General features: G+C 49.8%; 1 protein-coding gene across 1 annotated transcript; it reads right to left on the reverse strand.

Moving 5' to 3' along the window:
• Positions 1-965: 965 nt before the first annotated feature.
• Positions 966-7,712, reverse strand: LOC121879335. The gene is given in 4 exon segments (XM_042385936.1): positions 966-1,183; positions 1,647-1,748; positions 1,751-1,860; positions 7,639-7,712. Coding segments are annotated over 4 exon segments (504 nt in total).
• Between the last annotated feature and the right edge of the window lie 9,106 nt (positions 7,713-16,818).

A 16,818-nucleotide genomic window follows, 5' to 3' on the forward strand; every position in this document is an offset into this window, starting at 1 on the left:
ACTCTGCCGCTGGTAGCTAGTAGGTGGTCGGCAGTAGCTGCTGCGGTACGATCACCATGGTGTGTTGCAGGACAGTTAAATCGAAGACTATAGCGCTGTGTATAATAATTGCTACAGTGTGCAAAAAGAAGAAAAAACAGAAAAGGGAATGGTGCAAGTAATGGTTTTCTCAACGAAAAGTTAAGGGAAGTCATGCCACGATTTTACGTGAACTGCAAGGTGAACATGAGAAAGACTTCACTAACTACATGAGAATGGACCTCAACACCTTCTATAGACTTCTCGCTAAATTGGAACCATACATAAAAAAAGCAAGATACCATTATGAGGCAGAGCGTATCTCCAGAGGCTCGTCTAGAGGCTACGCTCATATTTCTTTCAACTGGGTGCTCCTACACGTCGCTTCAGTATACAACGAGGATATCAAAACAAAGTCTGTCTACCATAATACCTGCAACTTGTCAAGCCATATATGATGTACTCAAGGAGGATTACTTGCAGGTGAGATTTGTAGTATACATAGTTATTCAATTTTGACGGTCACGAGAGGTTCTCATGGTAACACATGTCTTATTATGTGACATAGTAGGCTTAGTAGGGTTTCCGGTTTTCATAGATTATTAATGAAAATAACACTTTTTGTAAAAGGGGATAACCCTCCATACACATGAAACATGATGGACCTGTTTAGGACACAAAGTTGCTTCCAAAACGCTATAGACAACTTATTATACACTGTATTTAACATAGTTACATACTCCCTAGCGTATGTAGTCTTAAATTAAATGTCTGAAGACCCACTCCAAACAATAAAGACATGTAAACCAAACCAACATGCATATTCGTCAATAAAAATAAAATACTAAGAGTATGTTTTAACAACAGTTATCACTGTTTGCCACTAATGACGCATCGATAGTTATAATAAGTACGCGTATCCAACACCCTCATTCAATAAATGACCCTTACATAATAGTCGTTGAGGAGGAAAGCCTACCTAGTTTCCCCGGATAAAGGATCTCATAAATAAGTTTCTGAGCATGTATTTTATTTTCACCGCTCATCTGTCGAAGATCGTTAGCAACAACCTGACCAAAATCACTGTCTGCATCATTTATAATATTTTCGGAGGAAGATAATGACTGCAGGTGGTGGAGGGCCTCTTTCAGGATATTATCAGCATCTTGAGAAACCCTTTTGGTCGGTCGTTTACTTGTTGACGGTGTGGGTGAGGGTTCACGAGTATATTCGATTCTGCAGCCGAACGAGAGACAGTCGGCGCAGCCATACGAGAGACGGTGGGCGTGGCCGAACCAGTCACAGTGGTTGGTGGATTATCATCAGTCCCAGCAGTAGCGGATCGTTGAATATCTATAAATAAAAAAAAATATACACAACCCCTTTGTTAAAAGTGACACACAAAAATATATACATACATATTACGTACAATACAGAGAGAGAGAGACAGAGAGAGAGAGAGAGAGAGAAAACGCTTGCATACGTACCTCGTGATCAGAATGTACCTCAGACATATCTTCTGTAGTGTGAGTATCCATGTTTGACACAGATTGTCGAATTGTCACCATCAATGAGGAAATGCAGTGCATCAAAGCACCATAATGTGGGAATATAAATATCCTCAGTACCAGCTCCAGACTGTTTTGATTTTTGCATCTTTCTTAGTTCCCGTCTATGCTGATTTCGAAGTGATTCAATTTCTCTCTTCACATCACTTGTGGTAACGTAGTCCCGCTTCTATTCATGTACTCTGTAATCTGCCTCAGTGCCGCTGCACGTTTGTCCCTATCCCTGTACATGTCCACTTTAACATTCCATAGACAAGGGTGCTGACGATAGAAAAAACAAACGCGCATGCGTGCGTAGTGTCAACAAAGGCTGTAAGAGACTGCTCCTTAAAATTCGTATTTCTGACGAATTCAGCGCGTCTACCAATCCCAGCCTGTGCAGACAACTATAGTAAGACCCAGATATCAGCACAGTGGCATATATTTTTTTGTTACTTTTGGACTTTGTCATTTTTTGGGGATAAAACATCTGGTCCTACCACCCGATCCCTCTGAGCAAAGTTTTTCAAGTTTGCGCATGCGCAATGTGATAGTGTGACGTCATTACCACTCCACCTGACTGCAGTGTTGCCAACGTGCCCTATGCCCGCCGTTAAACGCTCCCGTTCGTTGGAAACGGCGGCAGTAGGTGACAGTGATGCTGACGACTTTCTTCTTGAAGACACGTCAAAGAAGAAGCAGAAACCTCAGAAGTCAGGGTCTCCAGCAGGGGCCACGGCTCCCCCTTGCACCCCTTCTGGGGCTGTAGAGGGTGGACTCCTGTCATCGGGGTCCCCAAGTGAGCCTACATGTGGCTCAATGACCGACCCTCCGCCGACGATGGACATAGGGGATTCCCTTTGTCTCCCTGCCCCGTCGCGCCTTCGTCGTCTCGCCTTCCCTCGGGACTTGCCTCTGAGCACACGGACGACCTGGTTCTTCCGTCACTGCTCTCCACTTCAGGACTCAACACTTCGCCTCCGCCGAGGTCCCACAGCCGTGATAGTCACCACACAAATGGACGAGACGGTACGCCTGCTCACTCAGGTGGGCTTTCCTGCTCCCCAGGGGGAGGTGATGCTGAAGTTCACCATCATCACCCCAGAAACTCGTCGTACCAAGGTAATGGTTCGCCACGTACCCTGGGAGATCCCTATCGACGATCTTCGCCCTCTTCTCCCACAACTACTGGACATGGAACGCCGCATCAACCCGGTCTCCAAACGTCCATCCAACGAACTCATCGGCTGGTGGGTGGGCCCCCTCCCCCCGAAGGTGAATGTAGGACCAATTCACAACTGTCCTCTCGACCGATTTATCGGAACCCCGAAAATCTGTGGTCGTTGCCAATCGTGGAAACACCGCACCTGGGAGTGCACGAGGATGGTCGCCTGCGGTTTCTGTGCAGGTCCTCACGACACAGTGGAATGCAAATCGAAAATTCAGAACAAAATCCCAGTTATTCCACGGTGCGTCAATTGCCATGGCAGTCACCACGCCTGGAATGCCAATTGCCCACAGCGTCCTGGCACTCGCCCGGGGAAAACTTACCTTGTACCACCGCCCTCGTCTCTGACGAAGCCCCTGTCAACCAAACCTCAATCCTATCCACCACCGCCTCTTCCATCCACCAAGGATTTCCCATTGATCTCCTCTCCTCTACCACCCCCTCCATCACCCCTACCACCCATCCTTTCTCCCCTCCCTCCCTCTCCCTACCGTTCTTGGAACAAGGTCGTTGCCGGCCCTGCCACACAGTCACCACCATCTCCTGCCCACCCGGACCCCCGCTGTCTCTCACCAGCACCACCACCTCTTACTCAACTGAACCCTCACCGTCCCTCTCCGTCGCTACCACCACCACATGCCCAGTCGGGCCCTCGGCAATCCTCGCCGCCACCTCCAGCTTATGCACAGGTACACCAAGTTGGTTCTATGGAAACAATCACTCTCCGTCTGGATCGCCACTCCAAGCAAATCAACCTTCTCTCAGCCCAACTCGACTTGTTTGTAAAAACAATTGCGACATTGCAGAAGCAACAACAACTCATTCTGGACACCCTGACCCAACAGGGGCGCACTTTGCAAGCCCTGATGACCCGCCTCCTTCCATCTCCCGAGATGGAGGATCCATCCCTCGCTCTCCCACTCCTCCCTCTCCATTTCTCTCAACAGAATTTGGTACCTCCTCTGGAGCCCTATCTAGCCCCTCCGACTCATCTCACACCGGAGGCCGTTCCCTCCTCTTCTTACAATGGAACATCCAGGGACTTAGACCTCGCCGGACAGACCTCGCCCAGTTTGTGCTCTCCCATCAAGTAGATGTTGCTCTACTTCAGGAAACCATCACAGACGATGTTACTCCACTCCGCCTCTCTGGCTATTCTGTTTACACCCTGCCTCGGTACCGTGGGCAGGCTCGTGGCCTCCTCACCCTTGTGCGTAACACCATTCCATCTGTTCGTCTCCCTTCACCTGACTCACATGGACCCCCGTCTGAATTACTTTCTGTCTCCCTTACTCTTGGTGACCGGACCCTTCGTGTAGTCAATGTTCATTTCAAGAGTGATTCTCTGGACCCCCAGGTTCTTCACGACCTCCATGATGGGGTTCCCACTATTGTTCTTGGCGACTTTAATGCCCGCCATCCCACTCTTACTCCGGATCATCCCACTCCATGTACCCTTAATGGATCACATCTCTCACAGTTTCTTAATGGGGAGGATGATGTTCGCTTTCTTTGTCCTGACGATCCTACTCGCCTCCCCCATAGTTTCCTTGATGTTGGCTTACTATTGAACGGTCATACTTCCTTTCATCCTACCGTCTGCACCGAGCCTGCTCTGTATAGTGACCATCTTGCCGTTACTACCCATCTCAGGCTCTCCTTCTCTGCCCCGACATCAACTCCTTATCGATCCCCTCGCCTTCGTCTCACACAAGATGCTGTTCCTTCCTTTACCCAATACCTTTCTACCTGGGCGGATTCCTATGTTGTCCCTCAGTCCCTTGACTCTTACAGCGCTGATTTTGTTGATGCCGTGTATGACTCTGTCAATCGCGCTACCCCTCCACGCCCTCCCCGTCACCCCAGAAGTGCCACCAACTACTGGTATCGTATCCCTGCCATGAGACATCTCCGGCAGGTAACCCGTGATCTCCACTCTGCCATACGGAGGTCTCGGTCTCCAGAGGACTGGGAAGACTTCAAAAATTGGTGCTCCTTTGCAACTCAGGAGCGCCGTCGGATACGTGAGGCGGACTGGCTATCCTTCACGGGATCTCTATCGTTCCAGTCGTCACCCTCTTATGTATGGAATCGGATTAATGCTATACGGGGTACTCGACGGAGGCCTCCTCCCCACCCTGACCCCGCCTCCCTTGCCTGCTCTTTAATGGAGGACTGGGCACAAGCTTCCTCCCCTGAGGCACTTCCAGATCCAATGCAGGAGGCAGTGCAGGCCCGCATCGATGCGTCTGAGCCTGTTGTTCGTGCTGCTCTTACCTCCCCTGCCCCCACTGATCATCCCATCACACAGTTCGAGCTTGACAGTGCTCGTCGCTCTAGAAAAGACACCTCTCCTGGGGATGATCAGATAACCTACTCCGTCCTCAACGCCTGTACTAATATTCCTAACGGCCCCTTGCTTGCTCTCTACAATATGTCTTATGAACATGGGGTTCTCCCGTCCAACTGGAAAAATGCCACTATTATCCCCATCCCTAAGCCGGGAGATCCTGGGAAATATCGACCCATTAGTCTTACCTCCTGTGTTTGCAAGATGATGGAGAGGGTACTCCATCGTCGCCTTCTTCACACCATAGGCGGCTTCCACAACTCCCTCAATGGTTTCATTCAACATCGCAGCACAGCACACTCCATTGCTTCCTTTTATTGCAATCAGACTGCCCGCGTCTCCGTCTTCCTTGATATCAAGGGAGCCTTTGATACGGCTCAGCCTGCCCTCATTTTAGCTGAACTTGCACGGTTAGGGGTTAAAGGGAGACTTCTACAATGGATCGCCTCTTACCTCACTGGACGTCAGGCCCGGGTTCGCGTTGAAGGCTCTATGTCTCCTGTTCAAGAAATGAACCTCGGCACCCCTCAAGGTGGAGTCCTGAGTCCCACCTTGTTTAACACTCTCATGCACTCCATTGCATCACTCCCGTGGCCGACAGAAGTTGTCCACTCAGGATATGCCGACGATGTCCTCCTCCAAGCCCCTGACTACCTCAGCATGCAGGAAGCCCTTGATCTGGTCTCCAGAGAGTGTGATTCACTTGGTTTCCTTCTTTCAACTGCGAAAACAAAAGCCATGTGGCACGGTCGTGTTGTACCTCCACCCCTTTTCTTATCAGGAACGCCCTTGGACTGGGTTAATGAGACAAAATACCTGGGTGTGTATGTAACTCGCACACGTTGTCAGATCCCTGAAGTCCGCTATCTTCGAGACATATGTTTTCGGCGTCTCGCTCCCCTCTCTACCATGTGCAGGGGTTCCCTTGGTGCCAGCATCCCTGTACTTCTCACCATGTACAAGTCTTTTGTCCGTTCCTGTGTCGACTACGCCGCCCCTGCCCTCGTCAACATTAGTCGGACTGCTGTCAACCGTCTCGAAGTTATCCAGAGGAAAGCTGCTCGTATCATCCTTGGGGCTCCTCAGTGGACACGCTCTACTTCTCTATATAACGAACTTGGTCTTTCCCCCTTACAGGATCGTGTCCAGGAGTTTTACCTAAAAACTGCCGTCTCCATTCTACGGGATCCTAGGGGCAACTATGTCCAAACCAACTTGACTACTGCTGTCCGAGGCCGACCTCCATCTAGAAGACAGTGGCGAGGGTCACTCATCCGAGCCCTTCAGGAACACGACCTCCTGCCTGATATTGTTGTCACCCCTGCTGTTGGTTCGTCTCCTTCTCCCTGGCTGGATTTTCAACCTGAAGTGATTGCCCTCGGTGGACCGCTCCCGAAATCCCAGGTGAACCCTGTTATTCTCTGCAAATACCACCTCTCCAGGATCGCTCACTGGTCCCCAGGTAGGGTCGTCCTCTACACTGATGGTTCTGTTGACCCCGCTACAGGTAGGGCCGGGGCTGGTGTCTACATCTCCCGTCCTCATGCCCCTGAGCCTATCAAACTGTCTCTCAGAGTTTCTGACGGGGCATCCTCCACTCAGGCTGAACTAATAGCCCTCCTTGCTGCCCTTCTCGCTGAGGAAGAAGCAGATGGTTTCTGCCCCTTGCTTGTCTGCTGCGATTCCAGGTCTGCTCTCGACGGGATCGCATTTGGATCTGGGGAAAATAAGGACCTCATCCTCCGAATACGAGGGTTAACATCCACACTTCAGGATGAAGGCCGTCCTGTGACATTCCTATGGATACCTAGTCATGTCGGTATCTTGGGGAATGAGGCAGCAGATGACCTTGCCAAGACTGGCTGCAACAAGGCCACACCTGACTACGTTGTTCCTCGAACACTCTTACAGATTAGGACCCAAATCCGCCGCAAACAGAGAGAAGCTCGGGAAGCAGCCATCCCCCTGGACTCCCCGCCCACATGGTACGATGTCCTCCGTAAACTTCCTGACTTCTCGTACGTCTACGGGAAAGGGTCGCGGAAGGGGGACGTGATTGCTGCCCGTATCATCATTGGGTATGACTTTGCTTGGGAGATTGGTATCCCCACATCCCCTGAGCAACGCTCTTGTGCGTTATGCAGAAGACCCGACAGCCGCACCCTTATTCACTACCTCCTAAGATGTCCCCACACACAACGCTTCCGTGACGCCTGCTGGACCACCACTCCACGACCCCCTGACGGAGACACGATGATCCTCCCAATACTGGCCAGATATTTTGTAAATAATATTAATTATGTGTTAAAGGAACATCCTTCCTTCCTTAGGCTTTAGTAAGCCCCTTTATAATATTTATACTGTATATACTTTTCACACTTGCCAGATGATTCTGGTGTCATTGTACAGGGGTACCTAGTGACAGCACTAGGATCCCGCTTCCTCTATCAAGGAATAAACAATTGAAATTGAATTGAAATTGCTGACGATAGCGTTCAATCAACACCATGGTCTCTTCTCTAGACCAATGAATGTTTCCTTGGTCTGTGGCTGACGGAGGAACAGACATTTTTCAGTGGTGGCTTGTGGCGAGACTGAAAAACTGGCATCCAGGGTTCCAAGGTTAACTTCGTTTGTCTGGCAGGGTCGTCCATCCATACCCGGCAGCAAACGGTCAAACCACCAGGCAGACGGCCTTTTCTGGTGATTTCGCTCGACCACTGGCACGGGCACTCCGTTGGTTTGCCCGTCAGTTTTGCCCGAACAACGGGCATTAAGCGAGTGCCCGTCGGGCAGTGCTCGATCGTGTGGACGGGGCTTTAGGCAGAACAACATTAACGTTCAGCCACGAGATCAAACAATCACGCATAATTGTAAAACACATCACGCAATGCAAACTTCACATCCATTGCTTACTTCGGGTGTTTGTGTAATAACTGCCTCGACAGGCGGGGGGGTGTCATTGACACAGCAGCGATAAGTTACGGAGTCACTCTCTGAAACTCTACCTAGTGGCTCAAAGGACATTTCGATGAAAGCGGCCAGAACTGGACTCTAACTCCTGCTGTGTTAACTGGTGTACAACGGTTACATAGAAAGGAACTAATTAGAGTCACAGTACGTTTGCCAAATGTGAGTGAAGGAACAGATGTTGTGTGTCTGAGTGAAAGTTCACTAGTGAAAGATTTGTCACTTGAGTCTACCTTAAGCACCGTTAGAATAGGTAGTCTCACAGATGTCCTCGTTCTCAATAGATCTGGGGGACCCATAACCCTACGAAAGGGATGTTGTTGAGGTAATTTCCTTGTTTATGACAAAGCGGTTGTCGAAGAGCCATTAGAATTACCAAAAGGTAGTGTAACACAGGGTAAATCGAACGAAAAATCACATATTGTGAATAATGTAGCGTTAATAGCGCCACACGTGAAAGTAGTCGATCATCCTCGAGGCAAAAGTAATCCTTTAGAATTACTAGCTGAGTTCAAGGAAATAATAGCATTACCAGGAGAACCCCTAGGTAAAACAAAGTTGACAAATCATCATATACCACTCAAACCGGAAACTAACCCAATCTACATCCCAGCATATAGGCTACCCCACAGCAGAAGAGCGGTAGTCCAGTAAATAGTACAAGACAAGGTGGACGAAAGGTGATCCAACCTTCCTCATCACCATGGAACTCACCTTTATTTTTAGTTCCCAAGAAATATGGAGGATGGAGACCAGTCACAGATTTTCGTTGAGTCAACCAGGTAACTGTACCAGACAGGTTCCCAATGCCTGTCCTAACCGACTTACTACAGTCACTAGGAAAAGACAACGCAGTCTTCAGCAGCTTAGATTTACTTAGTGGGTACTGGCAAATTCCCTTACATGAGGATTCCCGTGAAATAACCGCGTTCAGCACACCAATGGGACATTTCGAGTTCTTAAGAATGCAATTTAGTCTAAGAAATGCGCCGCTAACATTCCAAAGAATGATAAACACATTGTTTGCTGGAATGATAGGTAACACAGTCTATGCCTATCTAGATGATCTAATCATAGTAAGCAAAGATTTACAAAGTCATCTAAAGAAGCTACGAGAAGTTTTCACAAAGCTACATCTAGCTGGATTGAAAGTGAAACTTTCCAAATGTGAATTTCTCAAAACGAGAATCCAATTTCTTGGTCACGTAGTGGATGGTAATGGTATACCCACAATAGATTGCAAGGGATAGACGGTGAAACAATTCCCTTGTCCCAAGAACGTAGATCAACTTCGTAGTTTCCTAGGTTTATCAGGATACTACCGTTCTTTCATTGAAGGTTATGCCAAAACTGCTCAAAAAGGTTGTGAAATTTACATGGAATAAGGAACAAGAGGACAGTTTTAATGACCTCAAGAGCGCCTTAACAAAAGCACCAGTGTTAGCCTTTCCGGACTACAGAAAACCATTTACCATGTGTACTGATGCCTCTGGCCTAGGTTTAGGGGCGGTGCTCATGCAAACTGATTAATTATCGGGGAAAATGGCGGGTAGTAGCATACGCCAGTCGCACCCTCAACGATGCAAAAACACGTTATTCAGCAACTCACTTAGAAGCATTAGCTGTAGTGTGGGCTCTCAAGCATTTTCGGGATCTCGTTTTGGGATATCCGATCACAGTCCACACAGATCATGTAGCCGTGACAGAGCTATTTAATGGGAAGAATTTATCAGGGCGTTTAACGCGCTGGTATCTAACCATACAGGAGTTCGCACCCAACTTCAAGTATTTGCCAGGCTGTGTGAACGTGGTAGCTAATTCGCTAGCTAGACACATAGCTCCTGTCACGCCACTACCTACGTTCACCCTGTCACAATTAAGGACAGAACAGTTAAAGGATCCATTATGGTCCAAGGTTATATATGCCTTAGAATCGGGAGATGAGACACTTCTCACATCGCTCCTGAACCAAGAAGACCTCTCAACAAGACCTCCTGCTGGACCCGGAACTGTGAAGACCGCCCTCTCCCTTGTGCCATTGTTGGCCATCTTCCCGGACCGGACCACCCACGACCGTCATCGTCCACAACAACTCACGAGCGTTCTCGGTTTATCGAGCATTAGCTTGCCCTCCCCACTGGTGGTGTGAGTGACCCACACTCCAGCTGGAGAGCAGTTATAGCGCGATATTCCCGGCGTGGTTTGAGCTCTTTTCCTTCTACTACTATTTTTCCTTTTTCGCTCTGGCCTAGGGACCTGCACCCTCAAAAGTGTATTCGTCCTGCGGTCCCCCCTGTAACTGTTCACCTCCCTCCCAGGAGATTGTGAACACGAAAGGGGGTTGGAGCAAAACCCATCCCAGCCGAGTCTTTCCAGGAAAACCGTGATCGTGCGGGTCCACCTGGAAAGAGGGTAGCAATCCTTATCCTTCCCAAATAGGCACACTTAGCTCACGTCTATAAGTGAGCAGTCACATACACTAGGAAGTAGGCTTCCCCAACGGGGCTCCGGGAGAGAAGCTCAGGAACCACTCTACGACCACCAGCCAGTGGGGAGTGCTGAAATTCCTCTGCTATTTACTCAACCGGAATAGGTAGGATCTAAAAAAATAAAAAAAAAAAAAACGGTTATGGAGCGCGTACGCCCTCCTAACCGCGACCCCCGCCTGAACCGCCAACCTGACGACCCGAACTACGACAGGCTTCGCACAGAGAAAGCGGACCAGTTACGCGCCTTCAATGAAGCCCTGAAAAGTAAGAACACTGCCACCACCTCCAACAACTCCAACACCACTGCTACCGCCACTGAGGACAACTGGACGAAGGTAGAAAACAAGAAACGCCGACGTGCCTTTTCGGGAAACGAATGCCGTCAAGCAGCCCAAAAGGCACCCATCACCACCACCAGCTCACCTCCAACGACACTGCCAAAATTCCGAATCACGAAAACGGACGCAAAAACAACATATGCCGCCGTCACAGAGATGGAAAAGCAACACAGAGATGGGAAAAGGAATCCACTGCCGTTTTCGGTGCGGCCCAACCTAAAGTAGATGATCACCACCCCAAAGACAAGAACTCCGCCACCACCCCGACACACTTACTCCAAAACAATTACCACCACATTACTTCAAACCAAGCAGACCCCGCCCAGAAATCAAGAGTTAGTTTAGGTCCTCCAGCCCAAAGGAACTACCGGGAACTTCAAGAACCACCCGAACATCCTAAAGCCGAGATGTTTCCCCTGTCCGACAAGACGGCCACCACGAAACAAGTGCTCATAACGCACTGCTTGGCACCACCCCCAGCACCATAGACCTCAAACCTGGGGGATTCAATACGAAGTGAGGCCCTTTCGTCCAGAGCCCTGCGCAGGTCTCAGATGCCAGAAACACGGGCACCATCAGACAAGGTGCACGCATAGGGAAATCTGCGCAGTCTGCGCACAGAAGCACGGGCACACACCCTGCCTCACCAAGCTGAAAATGGGGAAAAAATTGCCCCAAGTGTGCCAACTGCGGGGCAAACACCACGCCTGGAACCTGAGGCTCCGGAGAGAACAAAGAGGTCCAGGCAACCGACCAGCAGCAAGACCGGCCTCACCGCCTACACACCAGCCCCCACCAAGTACCTTCGTGTGGGGGAACCCAAAGGCCCAAACAACAAAGACAACCTCTCAGCCGTCAACACCAAAGTGCAGCCCAGTTTCTGGCCTCACTACAGCCACAACTCAGCCACCCAAGCAGCAGAGAACGACAAACCACGAGAAAGACAAAGAAGACAAATACCAAGGCACCAGAAGGAATGATACACTTATCAGACCCAGCTGGCAGTACTGACGACTGCGGAGGGCCTAGCTGGACTACTGGGCCACAAGGACCCAACCCACACAGCCCAAATACTATAGCGTCTCCGGCAAGTCGCCACAGCTCCAGCCACTCTCAGTGTGGAGGAAGCCACGGTCCGCACGAGCACAACGAGGTACACTTCACACCGAAGAAGGCCACCAGAGAACCCAAGACACCGACACAGCTCCCAAGATACCGACAGCTCCTGAAAGAAACTGGACGTGCTTAACCCCCTGAACTGAACCACGGCCCAGTAGAAGGCAAAAACCACAGAACACGAAGACACATGGACCTGATCTGGAATCGAACTTGAGCATTCCTCCATCGAGGACCACCAGAAGTCCCCTGATGAAACAGTGGTGGAAACGTCAAAGCATCCTGAACATCTCAACATGGAATGCCTAGGGCATCAAAAACAAGAAACACTCCTACAAGAAGCAGCAGCCAGACAGCTTGACATCATACCCTACAAGAAACACTTATAAGAACACCACTGTTTCAAATTCAGCGGTTACAAGACATACAGGAGGCATTTCAATGCAGTCAACAAGAGGATGCATGATCTTCAATGTCACATACTTCCCATGATGTCACGCAAGTACCCCATGTGGGGAAAACATCGAGACACAGGCCGTCAAAGTAACCTCCAAGAACGGGAATTAACTGTTCACAACACATCTACAAGAACCTAAGGGCTCACTGGAGGTTACTCAATTATTTGCTTCGGCCATGACCACGCCACACTCATAGGGAGGATTTCAACGCATCATCCTCCTAAGCTCGGCAAGCCCCACAAAATGAAGACATCTACCACACCTATACACCACCTTCAAGATACACTCGAGATCTGCCTCCTGAACACCGGAGAGCCCACCCACACTAGGGGAGAAGGCTAGATCTAAACCTTCGTCTCCAGTGCACTACAGCCTTTTCGCCTCCTGGCAGATACACCCCACGCTGACCAGCGACCACTTTGCCACCCTAACAACGCTCATGAACAAACTCCCCACTCCACCCCCCGAGACGGGAGATACAACACTCAAAAGGCAGACTGGGACTTCAAGAACACCTGGGCTAAGTGGCGCGAAAATCAAGGCTGTCGGCGCAGCACCCGATGAGACAACCTCCACCACCACTGGTCGAGGCTCACCCAGCGGCAGAAGAGGCTATCCCCAAAACAAAACCCACATCAAGACAGTACAATGATTACTGGTACCACTGTTCAGGTCAAAGAACTCAACCACAGAGTGAACATATAAATTGAAGAAACTACAGGAGACATCCCACGGCAACAAACAGACATCTCCCTGCAAGTCATAGTTAAGGATACCAGGAAGAGAGTTTCCTTTCTCCATCCCATCCTGAGTGTGAACCCAAACCCCTGTAGTGTACTGTATGTGGCCAGTTGTCAATTCTCTTTAGTTGTCTATTATCTCTTTGTATGGGCACACAAACGTACGTACATGTAAATACCTTCACTCAGGAATGAGGTAGGATAGAAACTCACGATGCGCTTCCTGTATATATATTGTTGTACAGCGCAGTGCTTTGGAGTGACTAGGTGAGGAGCTGAGAGAGATGTTGCTGGTCCAGTAGCTGAGTGTAGGATGTCCTCCCTGGGTTGTTGTTGTTGTTGAGATTGTCGGACCGTAGTCCGACACGGGCCTTTGCCTATAGGCGGCCCGTTTGGTGGTTCCGGCTGGAGCTCCAGGAGCAGCCAGACCGGATTGGGATTGGAGGTGGTCCCACCTGCAGATTGGAGGGATACTGTAGGTTGCAAGTGTGAGCGGACCCCCGATCAGTGGACGCTTACCACCAGCCCCCACTCTTGGACGTGGTCAGCTTCGGAGTGGCGCGCCCCCCGAACTGGGGTCCGCACTTGCTGGGAGAGGATGCTTTCTAAGCTATCTGGGTGGTGGGTATCGTGTGATGACCCGGAGTAGGTGGTGAATGTGGTCTGTATGGGCCTTTCGGGTTAGAGTGGCCGCTGGTGTTGTGTGTGTTTCTTGGGAGATTTGAGTTCTGTTTCGGAGGCTTTGTGTGACCTCGCAATCGAGGAGATAGTGTTCAAGTGGGTTGGCTGCTGGCTCCTGACAGTAGGTGCATTCCATGACGTCATTTCCGATCGTCTGCCAGGAGCACTTGTACCCTAGTCGTAGTCGATGGAGGCTGACTTGGGTTTGTCTTGGAGTTTTCTTGTCAGCGAAAGGTGGTTCCCCTTTTGTGGCCGCCAGGTACCATTTGGCTGATTGGGAACCAGCGTTGAGTGCATGAAGGAAGCTCTTTTTGATGTGGAGCTTGGTAGTCTTTCTGAGGTGATTCTTGATCTGTTGCACACTTGCTGGAACTTGGATGTGTACAGACTAGCCAACACGCAACACGCACTCCAACTTATAGAAGAGGAGTGCAACAGACTTGGACTCAAGATAAATCCAGCCAAGTCGAAAGCGATGGCCATCTGCACAGACACACCAGACAAGATGCTCTCCATACAAAACACGCCGGTAGTCTGGACCAACGCCCACCAGTGTCTTGGAATCTGGTTTGACCAGAAACTCACCTTCAAGCCGCAACTCGAGTATCTCAGGCACAGGACGAAGAGCAGACACAATATAATGAGGTCGCTCACCAGCAAATCCGCAGGAGCAAACCTTCATGTGCTCAAAGCCTACTACACAGCCGCCATCAGATCGCTGGTAGATTACAGTGCTCCAGCACTCATTGGACTGAGAGAAGACCAAATAGCTAAGCTAGAAGTCATCCAAAACAATGCTCTCAGGACCATGCTCGGAGCACCCATGTGGACCAGAATTTGCAATCTGCAAATGGAAGCCGAACTACCACCCCTGGCAGTACGAGTCAAGCAGGTGACAGCCGGTCTCCTCGCCAAAATCTGTAGAGCAGACAAGCCCACAGTTGCCAAGATTCGAATCAGTGCCTCCCTCCACCTCGACCACAGAGTGCGAGGGGCCACCTGGTCGCACGAGGCAAGCGAGGTCATCCGACACCTGCAAGCAGAAACACTCGTCAAGAACAACCAAGACACACGAGACAATGGTTACGCTGTTCCTCCACCATGGAGCCCTCCACCAGCCACACTCAAATTTACCGACCTAGGCGATAGTAAAGCCAACCTCCAGAAGGAGGACCTCAAAAAAATAACTCTCGAAGCCATAGCCACCGAGACACCGGCTGATGCAGCATCATACTTCACAGACGGCTCGGTGGACCCAAAACATCATAGATCCGGAGCGGCCTTCTACACCCAAGGTCAGACCCTCCAATGGAGACTTTCCAATGACTGCTCCACCCTACAAACAGAACTGGTAGCAATCTCAAAGGCCCCACAACACGCTGCAACACAACACAACAAGTCCATCATAATTCACACGGACTCGAAATCGGCCATGCATGCGCTGCAACACAGTCAACCAAGAGACAACGTCCACATCATCACCTCGATCCTCGCACAGCTACAGGAATTCCAAAGCCAAAACCGACCAGTCGTCTTACACTGGATTCCCAGTCATGTAGGGATCGGAGGAAACGACGTGGCAGACGAAGCAGCCAAGGCAGCTACACGTTCTAGTAGCGTCCTCCCTGGGCAGGCGTGGCCGTATTTATACAATTTACCAGGATCAGGATCTGGGGTGCGCGTAGCGAGATGACCAATCACAGCGGCTCAAGCGTAAGGTGTGAAACGCTCTGATCCTGAACTGGAGGTTGATGGTCGAGACTAGGTCGGCGATCGTACCCCTACGTCCTCTGCATAGACCTAGTCTCTCGGCGTAGCTGGCTGTACGCTGATTGGCTGGTCGGAGTGCGGCCGGAGCTCAGCTGGAAGTTGTAGGGGAGAGTAGCCACTACACCCCCGTACCCCACAACTGTAAGTGTCCAGCCAGGGAGGTGTAGGAGAGCGACCTACACGTCCGACCAGCGTTCAGGAAGAGATTGGTCAACACACCAAAGACATATATATAAAGATATAGTTATTGAGGACTTGTACTACAGTTGAAGATCACCTGAACCTTTAGCTGATGTTACAGGGTCGATTACTACAGCATCCAGGCGTCGTCTGTTGACGTCACTCACACGATGGCGTCACTTCCTCGTTGAGTCACTCCTTCATATCGTCAGTGGCGCGTCATCCGATGTTGACGAGTGCAGTTGTTGAGGGCAGTCACGTTGCTTGCTGTCTCATTAGGCACTACTGAAGAGTTCTTCATACATTGTTGATGGTGATCAGCCGTCTGTCTCCAAGCTTGGGCGTGCGCCAACTGACTGTGGTAAAAGTTAATGATGTGCTGACACGGCTGGCTACCACTGCACCAAACTCTTAACTCGTACAGTTAAGGGTTGTAGGGGTTTACTTACTGGATCACTCTTGGTGATAGTACAATTGTACCTCAGTGATGCAACATGATTTAACTGCTTTACTGTATGTATGTATGTATGTATGTATGTATGTATGTATGTATGTATGTATGTATGTATGTATGCATGCATGTATGTATGTATGTATGTATGTATGTATGTATGTGTGTGTGTGTGTGTGTGTGTGGCGAAAATGATTCTGGGACTTAGAAACCTTCCATATCAGGATAGGTTAAAGAAACTAAACTTGCATTCCCAAGAAAGACGAAGAGTGCGGGGAGATATGATAGAAGTATTCAAGTGGGTGAAAGGAATCAATAAAGGGGATATAGATAAAGTTCTTATAATATCCGAGCAGGATAGGACTCGGAACAACGGATTTAAGTTGGATAAGTGTAGGTTTAGGAGGGAGATAGGAAGGAACTGGTTTACAAATAGGGTGGTGGACGAGTGGAACAAGCTTAGCAACTTTGTAGTAAGTGCT

This window comes from Homarus americanus, unplaced genomic scaffold (genome assembly GCF_018991925.1).
Source record: "Homarus americanus isolate GMGI-L3 unplaced genomic scaffold, GMGI_Hamer_2.0 scaffold16894, whole genome shotgun sequence".
NCBI classification, from domain to species: Eukaryota; Metazoa; Arthropoda; class Malacostraca; order Decapoda; family Nephropidae; genus Homarus; species Homarus americanus.